The 12,113-nt window shown below is 49.8% G+C and overlaps 1 protein-coding gene across 1 annotated transcript; it reads right to left on the bottom strand.

Moving 5' to 3' along the window:
* Nucleotides 1-5,420: 5,420 nt before the first annotated feature.
* On the bottom strand, nt 5,421-11,435 carry LOC8024144. The gene is made up of 6 exons (XM_029974341.2): nt 11,255-11,435; nt 10,094-10,387; nt 9,505-9,627; nt 8,888-9,036; nt 8,580-8,742; nt 5,421-6,166 (listed from the first exon to the last, which is right to left on the bottom strand). The coding sequence occupies exons 1-6, from the start codon at nt 11,433-11,435 to the stop codon at nt 5,421-5,423; spliced, it is 1,656 nt and encodes a 551-aa protein (XP_029830201.2).
* Between the last annotated feature and the right edge of the window lie 678 nt (nt 11,436-12,113).

The following is a 12,113-nucleotide window of genomic DNA, read 5'->3' as shown; positions in this document are numbered from 1 at the left end:
TGTCCCTGTCGTGTTTTCGGCGCCTCGTAAGCTGGCACACCTTTGTTCTAAAGTAGCCGAGAGGAGGGGGGGGGGGGGGGGGGGGGGGAACCAATGCACTGTAAACCACAGAAAGAAGTACGTGGATTGTGCGATCGGAGTGGTGTACAGGATCCCGTTAAGCTGTGGAAGAGTTTACATCGGGCAAACGGGCCGTTGCATAAATGAAAGGGCACGCGAACATGACTGGTCGCTTAGTTCAACAGCAGGAGGGCATTTGCCCCTGCACTGCGGAACATGCAAGTGTCATCCTGATTTCAATAAGATCACAATCATGGGGAGGGGAGCTGATAAAACAGCCAGGGAAATTTTAGAAGCGTATGGAATAAAGAAGGAGGGGGAACAGAACTGCGTGAGTCAAACTTCTGTGTATTTACATAAGAAGGAGATTACTTTCATGGACACGTGTTGATGCGAGTGTGTTTTTTTGTGGGTGTTTTCTTCGTTGGGTCCTTTTCAATAAATATTCAGTTGTCAGTTCAGCGCTCGTCCTGTGTACTCCTTTTCCTCCCGTCCTTGTCGTTTGCGCGCTGTTTCCATTATTTCTAAGGGGAGAATGGATGTGTCCGGGGATTGCACAAACGAGAGTGCGAGCAAGAGGGGACTCCCCCTTTTCGTCTTCTTTAACTGTTTGATGGAATGCGCGATTTATGAGTTGAGGAGGAAAGCTAAACAGGAAAAAGTTGGAAAAGCGTTTCATGACCCCTTTAAGTCAGCCGAGCGCTGACTCACAACTCTCAAAACAAGAGAGTTGTGAGAAATGACTTCGCGTGCCTTTATTTTTCGCTAATTTTGTAATTCTCGAAAATATGGGGCTCGCGAAGTCATTTCAGAAAAACAAAATGGCTCCAGCTTCGTACGTGGCACCCGTGTCCTTCAGTGAGCTGTTAACCCTAGATGCAATCATGCCGTTTTCATGTAGCGTGATTTGCCGTTGAAAATTCGTTTTTTTAAGCGAAGTGGCACGAAACCTTCGTCACGCGGTGGGTAAGCCAAATTCATAAAGTACAAACAAGTAATTGATTAGGCTCGATAGTCCCTGTTGCTCCTCCGGTAGATTGATCAGTTGCCACCAGCCTTATTTACCGAGCACCGACCGAACTTTAAGAAAATTGATCAGGTGTGTTTAATTAATTAATAAGTTTGTGGCATTCGCATCCTCTCCAAAAACACCGCAGCGGGAGAACCCAAACTAAGAACGATTACACTGCCCATGCAGCAGCGAGCGAGCACGCGTAGTACCTTGGGTCACTCGTAACACCTTATATAAAGTTTTTTTGTTTTGTTTTTTTCACTTACATTTTTTTTATGCATCGTTGGTTTGAAGTCTTCGGCGGTAAAATGTTTAGAGCAAACCATCGCGTGAATCAGATCTAACTTCGAGAGCCACTCTTGCCTCAGCGCGCCGGCCGCTGGATATCGCTGATACCGCTGATAGCCCGACGGTAGCACCACCTTTAGTTCGATCTCGAGGCGAGCGTTGGAAAATTACCGCAGAGAGAAGGCGGGTTTTTAGTTTTCTCCCCCTGCCCAAAGGTCATCTTGGCGATATCCCACACCACCTGGTGAGTTACAAAAATGCAGAGGGGAAGCAAATTGGCTAAAAGGGAGAGGAAAAAAATACCGTACGTCAAATTTGACATACTTTAGCGAATCGTGAAAGCGGCGCGACCGTGGCTACGTTTACATGGATGCGACAGCAGCGCATCGGATCCAGTTAGCGAATCGGATCCACTTCAACCACTGAGTAGCGGCACCTCGTGTCGAAGGATCACAACGCAAACCTCGTGACCTTCAGACTGTTTTCGAGGTGACCGGTTTGCCTAGCGGCAGGCGAAGCAAAGCTCCCGTAATCCCTCGCTCGAGCACTCGATCCGATCCGCTAGAAGAGTCTCGATTCGGATTGACCATCTCAAACCACCCCGTCCCAGTGGATCGGATCGGATCCGATCCGATCCGACCTGAGTTGTTTACATGGTAACTGGATCCGATGCGCTGCAGTCGCGTCCATGTAAACGTAGCCCGTGTAAACGATGATGATGATCATGCTTAACAGTGGCGCCATCTTCTAGCAAACGTGTGAAACATTCTGCAACGTGTAAATCCGTGGCGGCTCGTGTTTCCGGCGTACGACTGATGTAAACAAGACGGCCGGCGTAACATTTGCCGGTCGGAATTTCAAGAACTGCGAAGCTATAAACCTTTCCAGAGGCAGTCTCGAACGAAGCGATTTCCAGCACTCATCCCTGGTTTTGAGAGTGTACGTCATTGTTGCCCGACTGCGCTGAGCTGTGGGTTTTCTCGTCAGTAGGCTGTGGCAGCCTGCGTAGGAGCAATTTCGGACGCCTGTGGCGGCAAAATCGCCTCGCTTTATTTTTTCTTTTGCGTTCTATGGCGAAGAGAATTTCTCGAAATTATTAAGAAAGCGTTGAACTATTTTCGAGATCAAAAACAAACAAATGAAAGCTATTTTCGGCGAGTCCGTGCGCGACAGAACAAATGCAACTGGGATGTTTGTTTCATTTTATGCTGATCTTTTTAACGGCACCATACACTCAGCCGTGTCAACCTACAAAGATCGTAACTGCCTAACATATTTGACCACACCAGAGGATAGCCGAACCGCATGGGTATTGCCTCCTCACTATATGAAATTCAACGAGTCTCATCAATCGAACAACAAACTCACACCAGCTCGCCTGCGTCCTAACTAGGGTGCGTCCTAACTAGGGTGGAAACATGTAGGCACCCTAGTCCTAACTGTTTTTTCATATATTGTACGTACCCCACGGTGCCGCGTTATCCGAACAGGATTTGAGAAAGGTCTCAAATAACACACCATATCCAATATACAGTGCCGACGATAGTCACTTCACGACGGACGGACGGAATCCGGCTTGTCTTGGGGCACGTTTTGAAGAGTGTTTTTTTTTTTTTTTTTTTTTTTACACAGCACTAAAGCAAATGAACGAATGTGTCTATTCAGTTCCCATTCCCCGAACCCTATCAGCTACCTCTCCCCAAGACCAGGAACATAGCCGGCAAGGCTCTTCGGAGATTATCTCAACGGAAATAATCCTCGAAGAACGTCGAACGGCCCGCGTCGCGGGCTGCTTGACGTTCGCTTTCTTCGCTCGCTCTCTTCCTTCGTTTCCTGCGAAGGTCCAGCAGGCTACAAGCCCTGGTATTCCCTGGTTCTCACAGTGGAAGATTACAAAAACACGCAAGCATCCTGAAACGGCAAATAGAGTAAGCACTTTCAAGGAAAGCCGGCGAACTCCGAACACACAATGCAGATGGGGAGTCGCGCTGACCGGGTTTCCACAGCTCAGGCGGGTGGCAGAAATTTTCGGCTGATAGGGGTCGCTCGAGTCGCAAAATGGCGGCGGCCAGCGAGCTGTTTCTGCAAAGGTCTATAGATATTGGGCAGGAGATCGAACTATAGGGGGCGCTCTGACCCGTTTGTTTTCCCCACGCTTGGTGTTTACTCAACACAAGGCCTGTGCACATGCCGACAGGCCTTATGGGCATGGCCATGTCATCTTCTACAATAGAGCGCGGGGCGCAGTTTAATGCAAAAAATACTAACAATCGACGAAGCGACGTTAAGTGCCGGATCTATCCTCAAAGAATGCAAGCTTGACCCACTTCGGCTTTTGTGATGAACTGGGATCGTGCGTGCTGCATTGTTGAGTAAAGTCGGAGCAGTTTTTTTTTGAGCATTGTTCATGCAGGCCGAGTGGAAACAAAAGAGCCCCTCCTCCCCCTCGCCGGAGAACACGAACTCCAGCCGAACGCTTACGCCGCGCTCGGTATGTCGGCCGAACGCTGCGTCATTGTATTTGTTGTCCCCATCCGTGTAGTTGTTAGGTTAACCGCTTGGGGCGTCACGGTCTGTCCTCCTCCCCAATAGTAAAAAGTTATAGATATAGTAAAAAGTGTCTGAACGACCGTAAAGGTATGTGGTGTGTCTCCGTCACCTTGAACTTGAACGATCGTTCACGTTGTGTGCCGTCGAACCAAATCATTTCGTCTGCTCGCGGTCGCCACGGCAGCTAGTCTGCCCGCAGATCGCAAAAATTTACTATAGTCGGTTACAAGTCAAGAAGGTAGGAGAAGCTCCTCCCACAAGTGTGATGCGCCCGTTTCAAATCTCTCCGCAGTCGAAAGAAGAGTTCACTGGTAACGCTCCTTGTTCCGCTTCAATGGATTCCCACTTGTCTCCGATCCCACTTTTTAAGAAAGCAACCTTTGTATTCATCGGAGGGAACCGAGCCCCTGAAAGCAGCCTTTGTATCCATCGGGGGGAAGCGAATCCCCGAAAGTCGTATTTGTTTCCGTCGGTGTGGGAGAACTCTAATCTCTCTCTCGTGCCTTCCACAATGCTAAGTCAAAGTAGAAAGATAAAGCGAATATGTACAGAAAGGCAAGCCCTTCCTCGCGCGTTGGCCGCGACGTCACGGAAACGGTGGGACGCTATTGGATGCGGAGGTGGCGGAGGGATATCCGATTCCCTTTGAGGGGCATTTGCCGCTACCTTCTTAACCTGTAACTGACTATAGCATGCGCAGTTTACAGCATTCACGATCGCTTACAATTGTGAGCAGCCCTCGAAATGATTTGGTTCAACCTCTCAGATGAAGCAGACAAACAGGACGGCAAATTGCCTCCCGCTGTCCTAAGCCTAACGCTCGGCTGGGTCGGCGAAGGCGGCCGCCGAACCGACAGCCATCCTTTTTTTTTTTACCCGAGTCGTGAACGGTGCTGGCAGCGTTGCCGTGACGACTCCAGCGGCCGGAATGGGAGAAACGAACGAGAAGTGCCTCCCGACTCCCCGAACGACTCGCGCGCGCTTGCGCAGTGGAGTCGCGGATGCGTTGGAGGGCGAACCGTTCGTGCGGAAACGACCTGCTAAAACTCCCTATATAAACTACCGCCCGTTGTAAGGGGTACGGCCCATTAGCATCCATACGTTTAACTACGTAAATTAAATAAGCGACAAAAATTTGATTACACTTGCTACTTGGTAAATGGATTTCACGATGAAAAGCCACATGATTACCGTTCTAGAAACCTGCATGTGTAAGTTTTGATGCTACATTCAGGCCTGCAGCTCCCCCGTCTGTCTACAAACAAAAAGTCAGTTCCTCGAGCACATAATAGAAGTTTATTAGAAAATTCAATAAATTACAGACAACACAACACAGTAACAACGTGCAAACATCAAACCGAAAAACCTGCAAGAATTGACCTACGTTCCTAGTTCACCAGTACAATTTGCAACACAATTCTACGCGAGGCTTCTCAGGGATATGGCTGATAGGTACACACTGCGATATCTATTTGAAATATAGCTAAACTCTGGACAACTAAAAGGCATTCTAGCATCCACAGGGAATCTGGCTATAACGCACGCTGAAGCCTCCAGCACGGCAGATGAACTGCTCATCCAGAAGCTGCCTGAACTCCGCGCGAAACTGGGGCTGCGTGTTGTTGGCGACGACAAAGACAGGAGCTTGCGCGGGAGCCACAGGGGCAGGCTGGGCAAGCACAGGGGCAGGCTGTGCGACCACAGGAACAGGAGCAGGCTGAGCAAGGGGTACTACAGGGGCGGGCTGGGAGACCACGGGAACAGGTGCCGGCTGGGCGACCACAGGAACAACAGGTGCCGGCTGGGCGACCACAGGAACAACAGGAGCCGGCTGGGCGACCACGGGAACCACAGGTGCCGGCTGGGCAACCACGGGAACCACAGGTGCCGGCTGGGCAACCACAGGAACAGGTGCCGGCTGGGCGACAACAGGAACCACAGGGACAGGCTGGGCGACTACAGGAACGACAGGGGCAGGCTGGGGGACCACAGGGACGACGGGAAGAGGCTGGACGACGACTGGAGCGGGCTGAACGACTTGGGCCGGTACAGGTTGGAAGACCGGCACGCTCGGTGGACCATTGACGAGGGCGTTGCCCACAACCACGGTGTTCTGGCTGGTCGGCTTATCGACGACCGTCGGGACGACGACGGATGTTCCGGGGGGCAGGATCACGGTCGCTGGCCGGCAGGGGCACTCGGCATAGCCGATACGTGGGGCCGTGACGAAGGAGACGCGGAAGGGAGCAAGGTCGGCTGCGAAGCACCAAAAAGCAATGATCAGGGACCCAGGAAAGGCGCAGAACCTTTGATGGCAGCTAGATTGGCCTCTTGACGGCCGATAGCACCGTACCTTCGGGACAGCTTTCTGCGGCATTTCAAAGAGTGCTCTCGTACACATATCTTTATTCGGCGCTCAAAATGCGGCAGCGCAGCCAAGGGAGATATCTACGTCACGTGCCCAACTTCGACTCACTAAAACCGTAAGGTCAGGAGAGGAAGTCGTTTTGTGCTCAAAACGATAGGGACTTCTGTAATTAGGCAGGGACGCTAGGTACTTTTATGTCCCCATGGAGCTCGCCTCGAGATGAGCAAACCGGCACTGCCTTTGTCCGCATTGCCACAGAAAATTGTCCATGCTACCGCTTCAATCTATATATAATATTGCTGCCCACCTCAACCAGTTCAAAAACGAATATCAAGCTTCCAAACACTCAAAAACAAAACACTCCCACAGCGCTCACTAACACCTCTGTATTGCGTGATAAAATTCTATGCAAGACGATTTATAGAAAAAGGAAAAAGCCGCTAAACGCAAAAAAAGGGGGGGGGGGGGGGGGGGATCCCTTCTTTTCTTTCTCCTCCCTCTTCTATTTGAAAATCGTACTAAATAAAAGTAGAAGCACAGTAGGTTCGTCACGCAATAGACCCTGTCCGAAATTTAGTGTGGACACTTTGATCAGTATCGTAATCGATGGAATGGCATATGTGACGTACCAGTGCCTCCTATATAGGTTACACTATGCCTGTCAGCTTCTCTCCAAGACGTGTACAGGCCCGATGCTTCACCTCACAACACGCACGTACAGCTAGGTAGTGCCGCCTGGCGGACTTTCGATTTGTCTCGTTTTCTAGCATGTTGTATTTACCTTATTATTGAAGATATACCTATATATGTTTTTTTAACAACATTCCGAACACTGTTCTGGATGTAACCGCCCTGAGACAAAATACGAAACTACGAAACAAGAAATGACGACAATAATCCCAGGAGAAGGGGAACAAGGACAAAGGACAAACATAAATCTCCAAACACAAATAGGTGACTGGTGACGTCTGAAAAAATCGGCCTGGTCCGGGTATCGAACCCGGGACCTCTCCATTACAGGTGGAGCGCTCTACCAACTGAGCTAACCAGGGGTTAGACGTCAGTAGAGCAAACGGGTTTTATCAGGATTATTGTCGTCATTCTTGTCCAGCTCGCTTGCACCTTTGCATTTAATTGCATTATAATAATACGAAACAAGCACGGCCAGGCTTCGCTTTTGCAGCGCGAACGCGAAGAACGCTTGGCCGCTTGACCGTTTGCTCTTGCGGCAGTTTGGGGCTTTGATCACGCGCATAGAAATAGTTGGGGCTGGGCCGTGTGCGGGTGAAAAAGTAGGAAAATAAGAATTAATATTCCGTTGAAAACGGCGAGCTGTCAGGCAAAAACATTTAGATTTCTTGCTGTCGGTGCTGCTCGGGCGACATCAGTGACCCTCCTACGGAAGAGATGGTTGGCTTCACTGCACGGCAGGTTTGTACGCCTAGGTGGCTCCACCGCACGGCAACCACACGTACTATTTGCCCTCTCCCTTCCGCTTGCCAGTGCTCGGAGCTGACAGGCATAGTGTAACTTGCGGCCTTGGGGTTAATTCGAGACGTTAGTACGATGCGAGTTAGTACGACGTAGTACGGTAGTACGGCAAAATACCAGACTTCAGGTCAATTACCACCATCAGCACAGCAAAAAGGTAAACTACTATTTGAGCCGCAAGATTGCAGTGAATTTTTAGAAAGCGAGTTTTTTGAGTGCATAACGTCGACCATCATTGAAACGGTGACATAAAAAAACAGTAAAAATGTGGTAAACCTTACGTGACCATCGGGCATTAACCCCGTAAGGGACGACGCCACAACATGGTGCTCCGCTCCAAACAAACTGTTGCTAGGGGCGTTGCATGGACAAATGCATTGCGGTTCGAAGTGAGGTTAAAAATTGTCTGATAAAAAAAAAAAGAAAATTGTTTTGCAAGCATTGCCTTGTCAATATCTAACGAAAGTGATGACAAAAGCCCGCAATGAAGTTTCACAGCCAGTTTTGCCTTGCCAACAGACGACACGATGTCATTCCGTGTGCGTTCGTCGCGTTTATCGTCTGCAGCAGGCTTCTTGAGACTGCTGAAGGACAGGAAGTTGTCGTCGCAAACATTTCCGAAACAGCAAAGTCTCTGCAAACTTCTGACGTGTTGAGTGTGAAATCTAGGCTGACGTTAGACATTTAAATTCTACGTCCGATTTTTGACCGACCACTCTTTCGGAGGGAAATTCCGTCCTGTGTACTCGTCCATAGCAACGGTTTGTTTGTAGCGGTGACGTCACGGATAAATAAAATGATGAAACTCACAAGCAACGCTGTTTCCGGCAAGTCGGACACCGCAGAAACGATCACCGAGGTTACCGTTGGCGACCGATCCCAGAGATCCGGTGGGGATGAGCAGGTAAGCGTCCTTGCATTGCTGGTTCACCAGCGGACTCAGCCGGAAGCCGTTGAAGCCGTTCTCCCGGTACTGCGGGGAAGGACAGCATTACTTGCATTGGTTTTCCACCAAATTCCGTTCATCGCTCGTTGATGAATAGAACCTCCTTCTCAGACATTTCGCCTAAAGGCGGCCAGGAGTTTACTAGTTCGTCAGGTACTCAGAGTGCACTCACGATGATAGAGCAGAATCCCAGCTGCCTACGGATGCAGATGGTGTAATGCAGGCCGGCGAAGTAGTGGAACCCAGTCGGATTGCGAACAAAGTTGAAGCTGCTGATCACGTCCGACGCCTTGGTGTGATACTGAAGACAACCCTCGGGAGCTGTAAAACAAAATAAAAAAAATGGCGGCAACTTTTTTTAGTACGCATGGTACGAAAAGAGCGCGATCATTTAGATGTGTTTAGAATATATTCATCTAGTTGCAATTCTGCGGCTAAATTTAGGGAAAACTAACTAGGCCACGTGACTTAATTTTCTCGCCCGATCTAGCGGGGATTCTGAATTTCTTAGATACCCTGGGACGCCAGTGCTTGTGACGTCGATTTTTACGCAAAACTTTAAATGGGGAACTTAATTTGGGGCGTTTTGTGACGACGGGACATGTTCCAATTTTCTCGCTAAACTTAGTGGGGAAACTGAATCTGTCTTTAGGTCCCGAGACGTCAATTTCTGCGCTAAATTTAGCGGGAGGTGCACGAACTCACTACCTTGGGATTGGGGTCCCGTTAAAAAAAAAAAATATCGTTTTATAAATGATTGGTTTCGGTCGTGAGAAACCAGATAATTACCGAGGCCAGGGCTCCAGCACGAGATCTGAGTAATCCGGATGCTCCAGCGACGGTCCATGTCAGACTTGGTGTTCAGCCTCACAGACAGATAGGCCTGCTTGGCCTGGCTCATGTCAACGTACACTGTGCAGAAAAAATCGCAATGAAAACCACACGCCACAAACTTTCTCTGAAACACCTTGCACACTTGCATAAATGAATATTAAAAGGGCTTTCATGAGATGCATTGATTACTGTCGTAGGTTCTCATAAAACTGTATGAGACGGACACGATATGCCTATAAGAATTCCCTGTATAAATTTCTAGTATATAAAGGATTTGAACTAATGGAAGCTAAGTACGGCGAAAATGGCAATGATATGCCCCCTTCACATTGTACTGGAAACGTACACAGTGTGACACTGTTAGCGCGACCAAGCGAGCGCCAGCTTCCGAACGGTCAGACTACTTCGCGAACGAGAAGACTACGCGAACACTACTTCGAAGTAATCCTTGCAAAGGCACAGATGTGTTTGCACTAGCAGTGCCGCGCAATGTAGAGCAAAGTTTGCAGCAATAAAACAGGCGCTGGCATCACGCAGTACGTACTGTGTTGTCCGCTGTTCTGACCGCAAAGTGCGGGGTAACTGGCGGACTCGACGCCAGCGGACACGCTGAAGGCATCGTCGACGCAGAATCCGGCCCGGGGACCGCACGTTTCGGGCGGCGAGAGCACGAACTCTTGGAAGTCGAGCCTGAGCTGGCAGATGTCCGGCTTGGCATTCACAGTGATCTTGCACTGGCCGAAGAGCGCCTGGTTGCTCGGGTAGTCGGCGTTCCGGAACACCACGTCCTCTTGGCTCACTTCCGCGCCGCAGGACACCACGTTGTCCACGTCCGGTCCTGTGCCACCAAGAACAACTATGAAGAGACAGACATCACGCGTTGTAGACTACAGTCGGCGTGGGCGTCTGGAAAGGGGTGGGGGGCACCCCTTGGGATTCCAGGGATATTGACGACGAGATGTGTCGTTAGCAGAGGTTTGGGAGAGTTGGTGGCTCATGAGGTACAGGGGGAACACCGCACGCGCAAAACAGTCACTCAAGTCCACATACACGCACAACAGAAACACTTACGCAGCGCTGACTAACAACTCTCTGGTATATTCACTCTTTTCTCTTATATTTGTATTATATACTAGGGTCAGAGAGAATAACTGGTCTTTTTGCTTTCAATTTGAAGCTAAACCGAAAACTAACTACATTGAAATTAATTTATGCGAGGCTAGGTATCTAGCAACATAATAAGTGACAAAATATTTGTTCCGTCATAAACGAGAGCGTAACCGAAACTACATGAGCGATCGAGCCCACGCTTTGGTTTTGCATACTGGAGGCATGCGTTCGTGCAATGAAAATGTTATCCAAGCAACGCATTTCGGTTTCGCTCACATTTATAAGACGGGCTAGGGGAGGGTAAAATGTGTATTAGGGAATTAAAACTTGTGTTTGGGCGAGTTGGTTCACACTGATTTAAAAGGGTTAAAAAGCGCAACACAACAAGGACAATAAAGACACAAAGACGACAGGACGGGCGCTTGACGTTTCGCGTTCCACAAGATCGACTGATGAATCATTGCGTCCGAGCGAAACGTCAAATGATGTACGAGCAGCGTTACCGTGGCCACTTCTTTACGACGGTAGAGTGACAGCAACACGCATTCGAGGAAGTCTCTTTGACGGAACTCACGCAGGCAGCAGACAGACACACGGTCCGAGCAGCGTCCGATCCCGAGTCCTCCCTGCTTCTGGCACGTCTTGGCCATCAGGCAGACGCCCTCCTCTCCCGCGGTGGTCACGCACTGACTGGGCTCTCCGGAGGATCCTTGGAGCGTCTGAACCACGAACTTTGGTAGGGTGGCCGCGATACTCTGGCCCAGGGACGAGCTCATCATGGTATGGGCGACTGCGGAACAAAGTTCACAGGTCAAGTTACTCCCACAGACGCGTCGGATGTGTATACTACACAAGTCAGAGCGCAGCCGACGGCATACAATCCGATGGAATCGACCAAGCAGCGCCAACAGTGCAGCGTCACCCGTCACGGCGCTCCTTGTCTTGGGGAAAAAAACGCACGATCACCCCGCCGTCAGTGATTGGTTCAGTAAACGCGCAAGAGCCAAGTGCGCCATGACAGTTCGTCTGCTTCTTGCACAGGGGTTGAGATGGTGTCAGAACTTCGCGCCCTTAGTCGCAGATTAAAAAAATAAAAATAGTGGGTGGACCTTGAGGTATTTAGCATTAAGGTCTACCCTCTATCCTTCCAATCAGAACTCGGCATCGTTCTGACGTCAGCGCTTCATTGGCTCCGTCGCATTGTAGCGTCGGCATACTGCATACGTTGTGGAGCGGCTCGGGTATTGGGCCATAAAGGCCAATTCAAAATCCCTCGAAGGGTAACATGCAGAAATAGTGACGCGCAAATAAAATAAATAAGTGACACTGTACGCACGACATCGTGCTCCACGACCGGAAAGGGCTATACGCACGGCGCGAGACTTTTTCGCTTCTCGCCTGGTTTACGGGGAGGGGGCTTGGGTAAGCACGATCCAGTGAAACTTTTAGTGGCT

The sequence above is a fragment of the Ixodes scapularis genome, unplaced genomic scaffold (genome assembly GCF_016920785.2).
Source record: "Ixodes scapularis isolate PalLabHiFi unplaced genomic scaffold, ASM1692078v2 PGA_scaffold4__175_contigs__length_147842914, whole genome shotgun sequence".
Lineage (NCBI taxonomy): Eukaryota > Metazoa > Arthropoda > Arachnida > Ixodida > Ixodidae > Ixodes > Ixodes scapularis.
The sequence above is the reverse complement of the archived record's forward strand: the minus strand, read 5'-3'. Positions and strand labels throughout refer to the sequence as shown.

Bases quoted from the DNA above. Each gene is read 5' to 3' on its own strand.
- LOC8024144 (XM_029974341.2), bottom strand. From the start codon at position 11,435: ATGAGCTCGTCCCTGGGCCAGAGTATCGCGGCCACCCTACCAAAGTTC. The intron at 10,388-11,254 runs GTGTGTCTGTCT...TTGGTGGCACAG, and splicing joins GATCGGACGCTGCTCGGACC to GACCGGACGTGGACAACGTG. The intron at 6,167-8,579 runs GTGAGTTTCATC...GGTGCTTCGCAG, and splicing joins TGCCGGAAACAGCGTTGCTT to CCGACCTTGCTCCCTTCCGC.